This window comes from Trematomus bernacchii, unplaced genomic scaffold, assembly GCF_902827165.1.
Source record: "Trematomus bernacchii unplaced genomic scaffold, fTreBer1.1, whole genome shotgun sequence".
Taxonomy (NCBI): Eukaryota; Metazoa; Chordata; class Actinopteri; order Perciformes; family Nototheniidae; genus Trematomus; species Trematomus bernacchii.
Window position 1 is genome coordinate 1325504 of NW_022987723.1, and position 15000 is coordinate 1340503.

Genomic DNA, 15000 nt, shown 5'->3' on the forward strand with positions numbered 1-15000 from the left:
TGTGTGTGTGTGTGTGTGTGTGTGTGTGTGTGTGTGTGTGTGTGTGTGTGTGTGTGTGTGTGTGTGTGTGTGTGTGTGTGTGTGTGTGTGTGTGTGTGTGTGTGTGTGGTAGCAGCAGGACAAAGAGTTTCTTGTATTTTGGGGAGGGGATGGGGGGTATTTGGGCCTGTTGGGTCCAGTCCTGGGGGCCAGGGATGGGAATGTGTGAGTGTGTGTGTGTTTGAGCAGAGGAATGTTGCTGAGTGAAAAGCAGAGAGGCAGCAGAGACTGTCCAAACACACGTCTGTTTGTCGAGAGTGTGTGTGTGTGTGTGCGTGTCTGAAAAAGAGACGCATCGTAGGAGTGTGTATATTGGTGTGAGTGTGAGAGAGAAAGTGTGCTAAATGAGCAGTGATGGAAGGTGGTTCAGAGGGGCACTGTGTTTGTGTGTGTGTGTGTGTGTGTGTGTGTGTGTGTGTTCCCCATGCTATGACCTTCTACTCAATGAGGACTTTCATATCCACTCATAGTCTCCATGGTAGGGGAGCAGACCGGACTGAGAGAGGTCTGTCTCTTCATACCTGAGACCTACACACTACACATATTTACACACACACACAAACAGTATTCCACACTGCAGACTTTGCTCAGTTTGTGTACTGTATGCGTAGGTGTGTGTGTGTTTACTGTGCTGTTACCTGTTTGTTTAGCCAGTGAGGCGTCACGGAGGTGGGATGGAGAGATGGAAGGAAAGAGGAGATGATTATGAAGAGGTGATTTATGAACGCAGGAAATGACTTAGGAGGAAAGAAAGGAAGGATGAAATTGGTAATATTTCAATGAAAGGAGGGGAGTTGAAGGGATGTGAGTAATAGGTGAAGGTGTTGGGGGACACTAGGAGGGGATCATGCAGGGAGGAATTCCTAAAAATGGGGGATGGAGGGATTGGAGAGCAGTAAAAAGGTATAAAATAGAAAGATCATGTGAGTAATAGCATGGTGGAAAAAAAACTAATAAGTGAGACACAAGAATGAGGAGAAATTGTGAAGAAAGGAGACCAAGTGAAAGGTAAAGAGAATTAATTACAAAATAATAAGTAATAAATAATTATCCGAAGTACACCTACTAGTTGTTTCTTTAATTTGGTGGACATTAGCCTTTTATCAAAATCAGGGTTTTAAAATATTAAACTGACAGAAACCATGATTAATCTCACTTGTGACTAATGGCCTAGTGTGGTGTGTGTGAGGTGGTGTGTGAGTGCAGTGTGATTTATTCGGAGGGCCAGATCCACGAGCCGTCCCAGCGGGGGTCCCAATGACTTTACCAGCCTGAGGACCCTCCACCACACCACAGAGAGACGTAGGAAGAGAGCGCTGGAGAGTTTTTTTGGAGGGGGAGATATGGATTGTGGAAAAGTCAACATCATTTTAAATCTGCTAATTCTATTAGGTCCTCTTGCTTCTCCTGCAGATCGGTGGTTTTCCTTCTCAAGTGAGCCGCTCATGTGCCCTCCGGCGTTCTCATCTAGAACATTTATCATGATGCTGCAGACATCATCATCTTCCTAAGTCTGTTTGCCAAGAAATAAAAAAGAAAGGAATGGCTGTCATTTACCATATGATCAAAGTTGATTCACTGGAAAAGTGTGACATCTGTGTCCACCTCAGTGGCCGGCCCCTCAGTGTGTGTGTGTGTGTGTGGCTGTGTTTGTGTTGATCCTGTTGATTGACACATGTAAATGAGAATGTACTCTAGCTGCCTGGTTAAATAAATAATTCTTCTCCTTCCTTGCAGGTCCTGCTGAGGTCCCCATGATGTCCCCACATGGGTCAATTCCCCCCCATCCACGTCCCCCCAGGATACATCTCACAGGTTAGTATGTGTTTGTGTGTGTTTCTCCTCACTCTAATCATCTCAGACATGTTTTTATGATCATCATGTGTTTGTGTTTTCCTGGAGTTCCAGGCAGACCAACACAGAGTGTGCGACTGCATTTCATTAGCCGCTGTTTTTCTTTCTTTCCAAAAAAGTCTTGTATGCAAGTATTATGATCTAATATGGACTCTAAAAATCCAATTTGATTAGTTCAAAGGTAAGTCATAAGTATACAAACTTCACATCATTTAAACATCTTTCCAATACAAATTATGAAGTCTTAGATGTCAGTTGAGGCTTGTTACTGTTATCATGGAAACGGTAAGAAAATGAAATTGAAATTTTTATAGCTCAGAATTGGTTGCATTGCAAAGAAAGATGACACAAGAAGTTTTCTGAGTAAAGCACAACTGGCTACAAGTCTTTAACTTGTATTGGGATTAAGTGTTCTCCATTAATGATGATCGAAGACATATTAACTACACAGGAAAGCATACACCAGGCTTTACACCGATCCTGGTCTGGAGTTTGATAAGCAACCTCCTCCAGGAATGTGCTGAATTGTGGGTGTTAGGGGGCTCTTGTTTTTGTGAGTTTCTCTCTCTGGTGGTGTGTGTGAGGGAGAGAGTGAGCATGTGTGTTCTTCATTATGTCCTCACAAGAACAGAAAGATGAGAAACATCTCCCAAAGTGCAGATTCTTACCTTCAAGTTCGACATTATAAATTGAGCAAGGGTTAGGTTTGCCATGTCGGGGGTGTGGAGGGATTAAAGGTTTTTCAAACAACAAGAGTCAATAGTCTGTCCGCACAAGTATAGTGTTACACATGCGTCTGTGGTCTGCATGTGGCGGGACCGTGTTCATATGCCAATGGAAGTCAGGTCATTGGCTCACCGTGGGTGTGTGTTTGTGTTTGCATGTGTGTGGGTGTGTGTGTGAGTAGGGACCGGGCCAAGAGTGAGCGGGAAACACTGTCACTCTTACATAAACAAGCCTGATAAGGGAGACAGGCACTGAAGGTTTTCATGGGATGTACTGTAGGGGTGGGAGACGGGATGGATGGAGAACACACTGCGGTGGTGGAAAGTAGTGCATGGGCAGATGGATTTTGTGTGTGTGTGTGTGTGTGTGTGTGTGTGTGTGTGTGTGTGTGTGTGTGTGTGTGTGTGTGTGTGTGTGTGTGTGTGTGTGTGTGTGTGTGTGTGTGTGTGTGTGTGTGTGTGTGTGTGTGTGTGTGTGTGTTGTGTGTGTGTGTGTGTGTGTGTGTGTGTGTGTGTGTGTGTGTGTGTGTGTGTGTGTGTGTGTGTGTGTGTGTGTGTGTGTGTGTGTGTGTGTGTGTGTGTGTGTGTCCTTTGTGATGTGTACTAATGGTTGAATTGTGATTTTGCATGCATATTTGTATGTGCCTTCCAGTGTGTGTGTGTGTGTGTGTCTCTCTTTGCCAGTAAATGTTGCGTGGGTTGATAGGTCGGTCCACATGTACTCTTGCAGGAACTTTGCCCCTGTTTTCCTGTAAACACTCTGTTTTTCTCCTCCGCAGCAGGGGAGGAGGGATCAGGCGCAGATCGGGGGCCTCCTCTCCCCCTTTTTAGTTTTTCTCACTCAGATTAGTAACCCTCTTCCTCCCCTCCCGACCCCCTTTAATACTCTCTCTTCTTTCTTTCTGTCTGTCGTATTCTGGCACAGAGTCTGTTGCCTCTCACTGTTGGGGTTTTGGGGTATTGTTGTTGGGGTGAGTGTGTGTCTGTGTGTGTGTGTTGTTGTTTTTGTTAGGGACCAGCAGATGACTTCCCCTCTCTGCAGGGAGTGTGTGTTTGCTCTCTGCTTGGAATGCAGGCCTGTGAGAGCGTCTGAATAGTTGGAATGTGTTCGTGTGTGTTCGTCCTATCCGTGAATGTGAAAGTGAATACACTTAAAGAATATATGTTAATTTGAGGCAGCTCTTTGAAACGTGTTGTTATTGAAATCTGCAGACCATCTGATGGCAACATTGCAGCTCTTGTTTTCACCACTCAAAGGGCCAACGCATGCTTTTAGCACAATGTCTCACTTGTTAAAGTAATGATGGTATTCATTCTTTTATTAGATATCCACTATTTGACCGACAGAGCACCTGCTCGCTAGCAAATGATTGACAGCATCATTTTGTAGGAGCAGGTGCTCTAAGACCTTTGAATGTTTGAGAAATTGCTTTTTTTAAATAGATACAAAGACTGTAACAATTTTAAAAGACTACTTTGACAGTTTGCTTATTCATTTGCCAACAATTACACAAGAATATTAATACCTGTTGGCTGATGCCTCATATTTGACAGTAAAGGGAGTGGTATCAATCTTCTCATCTTAGTCAATACAGTGTTTGACTATTCCTTAAAGCCATTCCAGGTATGTAAAGTACATAAAAACCTGTGATATCAGCGTAACTCTTATAAGATAAGATAAGATAGAGCTTTATTGATCCCCGTAGGGAGATTCAGTTTGTAAAGCAGGAATAGAATAAGAGAGAGACACAGGACAGTACAGAAAATAATTCACACAAGGATATTTATATAGTAAACATGTGAGTAACAGTATGTAGAAACTGCAGAGGTCGATGTCCTATAGTTTGAAGTAATTCTGAACCACTTTGAGCGAGCACTATCCTGCAAACCCTCGTCTCAACAGCGTATAAATCAGTCAAAGACGGCGTGCACTTTGCTGACCTCACATGATTTGTGGGCACAAAAGCAATTTTGGATGTGTGTGCAACATTTCCAAGGGTTCTGTTGGCGGTGAGCTGTGACTTCCTCTGACACTCAGCTCCCTGTCTCTTCTTCCGTGTCTCCCGCAGGTTCTGGAGGATAACACAGGCGTCCGCCGGGTGGTGGTGACCCCCCAGTCTCCAGAATGCTACCCTCCCTCCTACTCTCCGGCCCTCTCCCCCACACACCACCTCCCCCCCTACCTGACTCACCCCCACTTCATCCCCAACTCTCACTCTTTCTACCCCCCTGTCAGCCCCGGGGACCTGTCCCCCCACCAGTACTACCAGCACCACCTCCCCCCCATGTACGGGGATCCAGGTAATGACATGCTGACTGGCCTTTCTGCTACTGCCAAATCAACAGAGGACTTTGCAGAATCAAGAATTACATTATTTTAAAATGTGTGATTTATGCTGACTTATATTGTTTCTGTCCTTCAGAAATCATCCCTGTGTATGGGATGTCTAACTACATAGGCAGAGAGGAGACATACAGTAAGCCACAGCCCAAAAAGATCAAGGAGAGACAACTAGAGCGACAGAACCGACTCAACTCCCCTCCCTCCCCTCTCTATAAGGGCAGCCTGGGGCCAGCACACAACGGATAACAGGTGACCACCCTGCTTCCCCCCACTGATTGGTTGTCTTTTTTCACACATTAAGCGATGAAAAGGGGACTACAATTTAGATAAGACCTGGTCCTATGTTGTGTTATCACTATCAATTTCAAAACATGTTTGTAATTTCGTTACTTCGGCATATGTAATTTTGTCAATTACCCTCAATTATATGTGTGAAGAATATTCCAATATTTTTCAGTGTCTGGCTATGATCAGACCTTTAAAGGTAGGGGTAGGTAAGTTTGAGAAACCGGCTCGAGATACACTTTTTGTTATATTCCATGGAATGCTCTTAACATCCCGATAGCAATGAATATCTTAAGTGCTTTGACAAAAAATCCATAAAGAAATGTCATCTGCGGCCCGGCTAAAATAACTGGATGGCCTACCTGCCTGTCAGCCTTCCAATCTGTGCACAAACTTATCTCGTGCCCTCATTGGTCATGTGCGCGTTCGTGTGTGTTGGAGGAGGGGCTCTGTAAGGAAGTGGCAGATTTTTTCCGGCTGTGTATTTTCAAATTCTAGCGCACTCGAGCTCGTTTCTCCAAAATTACCTACCCCACCTTTAAGGGGTTGAGAATATAGCTCAAAAACAACCTAAATGCTCTTTCACTGTGTTCAAAAGTATCCCTGGTCGTAATTATGTATTCAAATGTTTACATTTTGGCTTGCACTATGTCATGTTGTTTCTCTAACTTACACACATTTCTGGTTTAACCTTATTTTTTTGATGCAGCAACAAATCACACGCCCCCTCGCTTGGGTCATTGGGGTCAGGGGGCGGACTCGGCAGTCCAGGAGGGAAGAAGCCAGAGAGACGACTCCGCAGCAGTCCAAGAAACAGTGAACCAGACACACACACACAAGGTAGGAACACACACACACACACACACACACACACATACGCACTCAAAGTATAAAGAGAGACTGGCACACTGCAACAACTGTTCACTGTTCCTTTCCGAAAAGCCCACAGATAAATCCAAAAGAGCCAAATCAAAGGATCATAGAGTGATGTGTTTTTCTATTTAGAAAATCACACTCCAAGGAGACACACTCTTAATATCTGCACATTCCTTTAGTCTTACATTGCTGCTACTCAGGAGTTTTATGTTGAACAGTAGATATTTGAACATGAAACCAAACAGGTTCATACTTCTTTCTGGAGGAATAACTTTTATCCTCGCTGACCTCCCTCTCTGCCTCTATGTGACTGCCTTTGTCCTCTTCAACCTCAATGCCCCCGTCCATTCAAGCGGGCCAAATAAAACACACCTTTCGTTCCTCTCTTTCTCTCGCTCTTTTTTTCTCACAGAAAGTCACCCACAAAAAAATGAATGGATGTATGCAGCCTCATTGAGGTGAATTTGACGGGGGGGGGGGGGGGGGGGGTTAGTGGTGAAGGTGGGGAAGGGGGTATGAGAGGTTGTCTGGGTAACCACATAGCTGAACCCGTCCCTGAGCGCTATCGTTTTACCCTCGCTACAATACCGGCCTTGTTGGTGAAGGCTGAGCCAGAGGGGGGAGGGGGGGTGAGAGTGAGAGGGGAGACAGCAGGGGGAGGGGGGAGGCACATACCTGTAGAGTCCTGCTTGAGATGAAGGAAACCTTTGAGCTCTGAGATTTAGACACCACAGTGTAGCCTTATCGCGCACACACACACACACATAAGGAGTTTTACATGAGGGTGCACACACACACTCACACACACACACACACACACACACACACACACACACACACACACACACACACACACTGTCCTCTTTAATGACATGTCTTTTGACACGGCAGAGTATTTCATTTTAGCACGCACATGCACATACACACACACACACACACACACTCACACACGCACACGCCACACACACACACACACACACACACCACACACACCACACACCACACACACCACACACCACACACACACACACACACACACATACACACACCACAACACACACACACACCACACACACACACACACACTACACACCCACACCACACACACACACACACACACACACACACACACAGCAGAAATGGTTATCCACAGAGGTGATGACAGGAAAACACAACCAGACACATAAATCTATCGACTCCCTTGTTGTTTACTTTCAAACTGATCTTTAAATGTACCCTCCTCATAAAACTGTACGTTGGTGCCTCACAGCATGGGTGTCAGATCAGAGGAATATTATATGTGCATCAGTGTGGGAATGCCTTTGCTTTCCACCAATCCACAAGAATGGTCGTTAATGTGAACTTAAATGTCCTATTTGTTTGAAGAGACATTTCTGAACATAACCATCTTGTTATTTACTTTCATTTCCATAGTGAAAAATAGTTTTGTTGGGATAATTAGTTTTTATACAAAGTTATTCCTATTCCTTTTTCAATAAGTTATTAAATACAATGTTATAATTCGTTTTTACATCATTATAGAATGATTTTTTGTTTGTTTTGGTGTGCTGGCATAACAAAAAATAAAATGATAGATGATGTTATATTAAATAATTATCCTTTGTAGCCTTTCTGTTGAAGAGAAATGAGGATGCAAAATGCTCATTAATTCACTGCAATGGGACGGAAGAACAATTTGCACTGTTTATGAGACAAATACTTCCCAACATATGCAATTAAAACAAACAAGAAATGACTAGATTTCAAGAAGAAAACATTTTGTGTTGTGAAAATGCCCTTTAAAAATAGGTAAATTATCATTTGCTCCTATTATTATAATCATTTCTCACTTGATTGCATTTAAACCTGCACACATACACTCGTAGAAAGCACTGCAAATGCAAAACACACACACACACACACACACACACACACACACACACACACACACACACACACACACACACACACACACACACACACACACCAAGGAATACATAGGGATTTGTCAGGAAAAGGAAAGCGAGGTGAACGGCTCAGCTTGTGAGCATCACAGTTTCATGTGATAGCGCATACAGTCATGATTTAACAACAATATCACACATGACGGACAGGACCATGTCAGCATGTCATCGGTTGTCTATTCTGGTCTGCCGGGGTCTCAGTACTTGGCTGGAGATTAGGCTGAGTCAGCTAGATGTACCACACAACACACACCAAAGACGGACACACACACACACACACACACACACACACGCAGAAACACCCCGTGACTGGGCTTCCTGTAAAACAATCAGAGCATGAGGGTCCAGAGGTTTGGGCGGGAGGTAGGGGGCCTAACAACGAAAACATAGAGGAATGTCAGGTTTGAAGGACAGATGAAAGAAGAGGGGGAAAGGATGGAAAGGTTTGTAAAAAAAAAAAATGAACCTGAACTTCATCACAGGGAACAGAGAGATGGAAAGACGGAGAGACAGAGAGTCAAAGAGCAAACATTCCGACAAAGTTGCTGCTTGGCCCGGTGCATCCAAGTATGGTCCAACCCAGAATACCACACACACACACACACACACACACACACACACACACACACACACACACACACACACACACACACACACACACACACACACACACACACACACACACACACACACACACACACACACACAGCCGCCTACGCTTTTGCCCTTGATGCCCTTGCTCTTTGTGTGTCGGTGTGTGTCGGTGTGTGTGTGTGGCTCTTGCTGCAGTGCCAGGAAGGCAGCAGGCTGACTTGGCGAGCACAGTGTCCATTCCCCAGTAAAGCCAGCTCTACAGGCCCCTTTTCCTCAGAACTGAGCTGCTAGCTGAGCAGAAACAGATGTGTGCTCCGTCCCCTCTGTTCCTCCATCTTGGCTCTGCATCATCACCACCGCAGATCCTGTCTCTCACTCACAGAAACTGGGGTTTCAGCTGAAACAGATGGGCCAGCACCCTCAGCTCCTCCATCTTTGGTTCTACGTCATTGCCAAGTGCGCAACTTCAGGAGAAACCAGATGTGCTCGGTGACTGCCGTGTCCACCATGTTGGCTCACAGGAGTAAATAAGAGGGAGGCTCATAGATATAACAATGGTCTGCTGTTGTGGTATTAGAACTGTGGCAACACAGTTATCAATAATAGAGGGGGGACATTTCAACTTAAGTTGAAAAAGATGGCTTACTAGTTCCCTTTCTTTTCTCAGAAAAGGCATTAAAGGTGGGGTATGTCATTTTGGAGAAACCAGCTCGAGTGCGCTAGAATTTGAAAGTACGCAGCCGAAAAAAATCTGCCTCTTCCTTCAGACTTCCTTACAGAGCCCCTCCTCCAACATACACGAACGCGCACATGACCAATGAGGGCACGAGATAAGTTTGTGCACAGATGGAAGGCTGACAGGCAGGTAGGCCATCCAGTTATTTTAGCCGGGCCGGCTCAGATGATTGGTCGTGCTTTTTACAGCGCTACGGCTTCCACAGATGAAATTATTTTATGTATTTATTGTCAAAGCATTTAATGTATTCATTGCTATCGGGATGTTAAGAGCATTCCATGGAATATAACAAAAAGTGTTTCTGAAATAAACGACATACCCCACCTTTAAGTGTTTCACTTTAAATGCAAATGTCTAAGAAACAAAAATGAGGAAAAACCCATAAGGGAAGAAAATCCTGAATATTTTTCCTTTATTGGCAAAAAAAAAAGGTGCCACAAAAAGGATGTTTTAAAATATTCAGTTCCTTTTTTACAAAAGCCTACATGAAGATATTTCTTGCTGCGCCTTTGAAAGAAAGCTGACTTTGGGTGAAAAGAGCCCAATGTTACCACAAATTGAAGTCACAGGCTAATTGTAGAGGCTAAAACAAACGTGGTGTAACACAAGAACAAAGGAGCATTGAGCGAGTTAACTGACTACTATCAGTTACACAGCCAAATCCATCCATAGACACCCTGTTATTGTTGGCTTTGTTCTAGTCCTGTTATTTTCTTCTTTTCTTCCAAAGAAGTCGCAGTTCCAATTAACTTTTTTCGCACAATGGCAGTGGTAAAAATAGGCTTATGAAAGCACAATGTCCCGTAACGTTTTGGTGATGTCATGCTAATAAGCTCGAGTGTCCTTTGACCGAATCATGACTCAGCACTGTAGTAACAGAACTGGAAACGTGTGAACACACTAATGGCGCATTTCCATTGCAGCGCGTAGCTCGCTTTAAGCGTGCCGTGTCGTGCCGTCCCCTTTTTTGGTTGTGCTTCCACTAGGCCTCGTTCCGGCGCGGCACGGCGCGGGGCCACTTTTTCCCCTCTTTTCTGGCCCTAGAAAATTGTGGTTCTATCGGGGCCAACAAACAGGGCTGAGTCGGGCTGAGTATGCTAAACTAGAGAGAGGAGCGCTGGCAAGAGGGCTAGAACTACAACAAGATGGACATATTTGACCGTGATTTAATTGTAATACACGTTTCAAAATGATGCCGAAGTAACAACATACTGATACCGGTTAGTAAAAACCATGAATTAATGCTTTGTCAAGTCTGCAGACAGACGGCAGGCGAAAAACCTTTTAAAATTCGTGTTTTTCTAGATGGAGATTGGCTAAGCTAACGCAGTATATGCCCCGACCGTCCACACTCACAACAACGGCCTATACAGACATAAATAAAGCAGCGACTGTATTCACCATGACACAGGCAGTCTGTGGTGTGTACTTGTTTAACTTTTGTCGAGTTTCTGAACATATATAAGGAGCTGTGAGCTCTGACGGCTGTGTTGTGTTTCTGGATTTCTCATTGAAGATGACGTCACGGCTCCGCCTACACTGCGTTACTATAGTAACTACCCCAGTTCCTAAACTGTAATGGAAGCGCAGCATGAAGTGAGTCGGCCCTGTTAAGGCCCAACGCGGCCAAGCCGTACCGAGCCGTACCGAGTGTGGCCGAGGCCGACCGTGTAGTGGAAATGCGCCATAACACCCTTTGCTTACTGGACTGTTGATGTGAATCACCATAGCGATAATCTCAGCCCCTCCTACCCCAACAAACTCCGACCCCTTCCCACAAACCCAAATACGGCCATGGTTGTAGGGCAAGATGGAGGGCAGTGGCGTGGAAGAGAGAGGCGGGTAGAAGAAAGAGATAAGACAAGGAAACAGGAAAAGAGAGAAATGATGGACAGCAATTGGGGATTGAAAGAGTCAAAAGGAGGGGGGGGGGGGGGGGGGGGTGTATACAGAAAACAGAGAGAGAACAAGGGATGGCTTTACCAGCAGAGGAATGTCTTTCCCGCTGATATCATGTAACAGGACTAGTGGGATTAGAAGGGGAGGTTGTTCTCGCCAATCACAATGAGTCCACCAGACATTACCCCATCCAGCTGAATGCACCCTGTGATACAAGTGATAAACTCGGCACAATCCAACCACAGCACCCGACAAGAAGTGGGTTTCATAATATATTAAGACCTTTCTAATGCTTTAGCAGGGTAAAGCTGAGTAAAACATAAACAAATTAAGCAATTGAAAGTCCCAGTCATCAAGGGTTTAATGCTCAGAAAGCGGATTTACAGATTCTGTATGTAGTTATTTTAGACCAATGTTCAGCTAACTTTGTGACCACCCTGTTTCTCTTTTGTGTCGCTAGGCTAGGCTTTTTGTTATTGTATGGTCTTAAGAGGTGCACCTACTGTACACAGCTAAAGGTTTGGGTCTTCAAGGCTAAAACCAGAAGCAGCGAGACATAGAAGATACCTTTGTCAAAGTCGGACTGAAATACTTTGACTGATAAACTACAGATTTCATCAAACAACAGGGTTAACATTTTGTAAAATACGCATCTTAGAAGTGTTCTTTTTACATTTAAGATGCAATTGTATGGACATAGACTCGATCAATCTGCGTCTCTATCCGCATTAGCCTTCTTCCATCTCTCTGCTGCTGTCAATCTCTCTCTCTGCCTCTGCCCTGTCTTACTGAATGTGTCTTCCACTCAGTCTGAAGTCGCTCTCTCAAGACTTTTTGGGCTGAGCAGGGTCGAATGGGGTCAGGGTTTCTGAGAAACTCATCGCCCATAATCCCTCGCTGCCTGGCCAGGTTGCTGCTGTGTACGCAGCACGTACACACTTACGTAAACACATGTGCATACATGCGCACAAATTCATGCGCTTCTTGGAAAAGTGAAGAGAGTTTTGTGTCGCTTGGCAGAGGAGACGCTCATCTCTCCTCGGTGAGAAGCTGCTGCGGACAAGGTCTCTCTGTCTGTCTCCGTCTACGTTTACATACACACATGAAACCCGGGTATTGAGAAGAATCAGGTTCAGGCAGGAAATAGGAGAATGCAATTACAAGTGTTTATACTGAGACATATTTATTTTAGTTTCAGCTTAGGTTTGACTTGTAATTGCATTATTTTGGACATAAGGATAGCCAAAGAGTGATTTGTGTAAGGCACTTCTGCTGTAATAATGTCTAAAGTCCTTCACATGCACATGCACACTTTTAGAAACTGTTGTACATGGCTGAAAGTCAAATTTCTCCTCCAGAAATCTTGCTGTATTAACCAGATTTCTCCAATCCTTTGCCCTGAGTGAGAATACTGAATTTATCATTTACATAAAGTCCAATAAATCATGTTACTACAGGAAGATGATAATAACCACGGTCTAAACTTTAATTAAGACGTTTTTCTACTTTCTGCCCTCATTTGCTCTCTCACTTTTCACATTCTTACATTACTGCACTGTTTCTCTGTGCTAGAGCCTCGCTCTCTAATCCCCTTTATAAACGAGCAGGCCTTTGGCCATGAGAACCAAACCTTCACCATGACAACCACAATTTCAGGCATGTCCCAATGACTTCTGCCGTGTGTGTGTGTGTGTGTGTGTGTGTGTGTGTGTGTGTGTGTGTGTGTGTGTGTGTGTGTGTGTGTGTGTGTGTGTGTGTGTGTGTGTGTGTGTGTGTGTGTGTGTGTGTGTGTGTGTGTGTGTGTGTGTGTGTGTGTGTGTGTGTGTGTGTGTGTGTGTGTGTGTGTGTGTGTGTGTGTGTGTGTGTGTGTGTGTGTGTGTGTGTGTGTGTGTGTGTGTGTGTGTGGCCCAGCTGTTGAACAGATGGAATGCTCACTATGCTGCAGATGATGATAGTGTGGAATCTAAGGTCTTTGCCCCTCTGTCCCTCAATTCTCCTCTTCCTTCTCCTCCCTCCGTTTTAACTGTACCTTCCTCTCTGCCCTGTCCTCTGCTGTCTGTCCTATGTCTCACCCCGACCTCTCCCTCTCTATCTATCACTCCCTCTCTGTCCTCCCCTTTCCATCCAGCTGAGTGTCCGTTACTCTGCTTTGTTCTCCCTGATTAGAGGCTTCTAAAGAAGGGTATCATATCTCACTTTGTTCCTTTACGGTCAGACACACACACACACACACACACACACACACACACACACACACACACACACACACACACACACACACACACACACACACACACACACACACACACACACACACATCACCCTACAGCTCAGTATTTGAGTGGGGGCTGAATGAGCGCCACATTTTTCAAATTGTTTCTCCCGGCCTTAAAGGTCTTTTTCTGTCCTAGTGCAGACAGACTGAGTCTAAGAACCGCAGGCCGTCATGCAAGAGGAATGCAACCTCCTCTCTGTCGGAGTGGTTCAGTTTGAATGTAGCTCTACTCTTATAAAGTGTGTGACATTAAAAAAGATTGCTGAAAACATGTCCATGGCTTTGAGGAGAAATGATGAGGAAAGGATGGGAGGAATTACAGCGAGGAAAGGAATGAGACCAAAGATTCCATGAACTAGAGTTGCAGTGAGAAAAAAGGTGTTGCAGGTGCCAAGGTTTTTGGAAGCGAAAAGTGAAATTGATTGTGTTTTTAAACAGTTCAAAGTGACTGGAAGATGGAGTACTGGAGTAGGCATACATCTCTCCTGCTTGAAGATAGGAAACTATGTTAGAATGTTAGAAATATCAGGTTATCTGATTTAAAAGCAAGTGTTTAGTTGAGAGGAATTTCAACTATGAGTCCCAAGGAGAAATGTTATAACAATCTAATCACAGATCTTAAAAAGGTGAAATGCGAACCAAAGCAAACAAATATGCAATACAATATTTAGAATTCTTTATAATAACTTTGACATTTTTGGAAAATACACTTTCATAAGCAGCTTATCATAAACACTGTAATCCGCTGTAGTCGTTTTACCTTGACAACTTGGCAGCTAATTTGCTGCTTGATGTCAAATATTTCTAATCTTACTTTGAAGAAGAACGAAACTAAACGTAATTCCCAAAAATCACAATATCTTTTAAGGCCTTTCATGGTCGACGCACGGCCGATTCAACATGTTGAATCGGCCGTGCGTCGGCAACAGGCAGTCGGACAAAGAAACCACTCTGATTGGCTGTTCAGCTAGCGAATCAGTGCATGAGAAGCGAAACGGTTGCTTGAGAATGTCTTCCACAAGCAACACTCCAATGGCTGATAGCTCCAGTACCGCACGAAACATGTTTTCGATGGACGAGAGTGAAAATGGAACGCACACGCTATTTGTTGTTTGTTTAGATCACGCAGTCTGTTCTTCTTCTCTTCCGGTTGTTGCCTCTTTTGAATGGCGAATACACACTACCGCCGCCTGCTGGTAAAGGAGAGTTATTGCCACTCACGCATGCGCAGTTCGTACGTGCTCGGCTGAAGTCTTTGCGGTGTGTTCCAGTGCGACACATGGCCAAGACGCAGGAGAACACGGCGACGCAACAGTCGGCGTCGGCGAGTTCTCTGGTGACTGCTTGGTGTGTCAGGGCCTCTAGAGTGACAAAGCATCTTAACACCTTAAAGCTTTTGACACACAGTG

General features: G+C 44.6%; 1 protein-coding gene across 1 annotated transcript in view; it reads left to right on the top strand.

Annotated features, from left to right (window-relative positions):
- fndc3ba (fibronectin type III domain containing 3Ba) overlaps positions 1–15000 on the top strand; it is a 101965-nt gene that overhangs the window by 41483 nt on the left and 45482 nt on the right. The window contains 5 exon segments of the mRNA XM_034144376.1: positions 1777–1817; positions 1819–1854; positions 4688–4919; positions 5042–5207; positions 5954–6087. Of these exon segments, the coding sequence (XP_034000267.1) occupies positions 1777–1817; positions 1819–1854; positions 4688–4919; positions 5042–5207; positions 5954–6087 (609 nt within the window).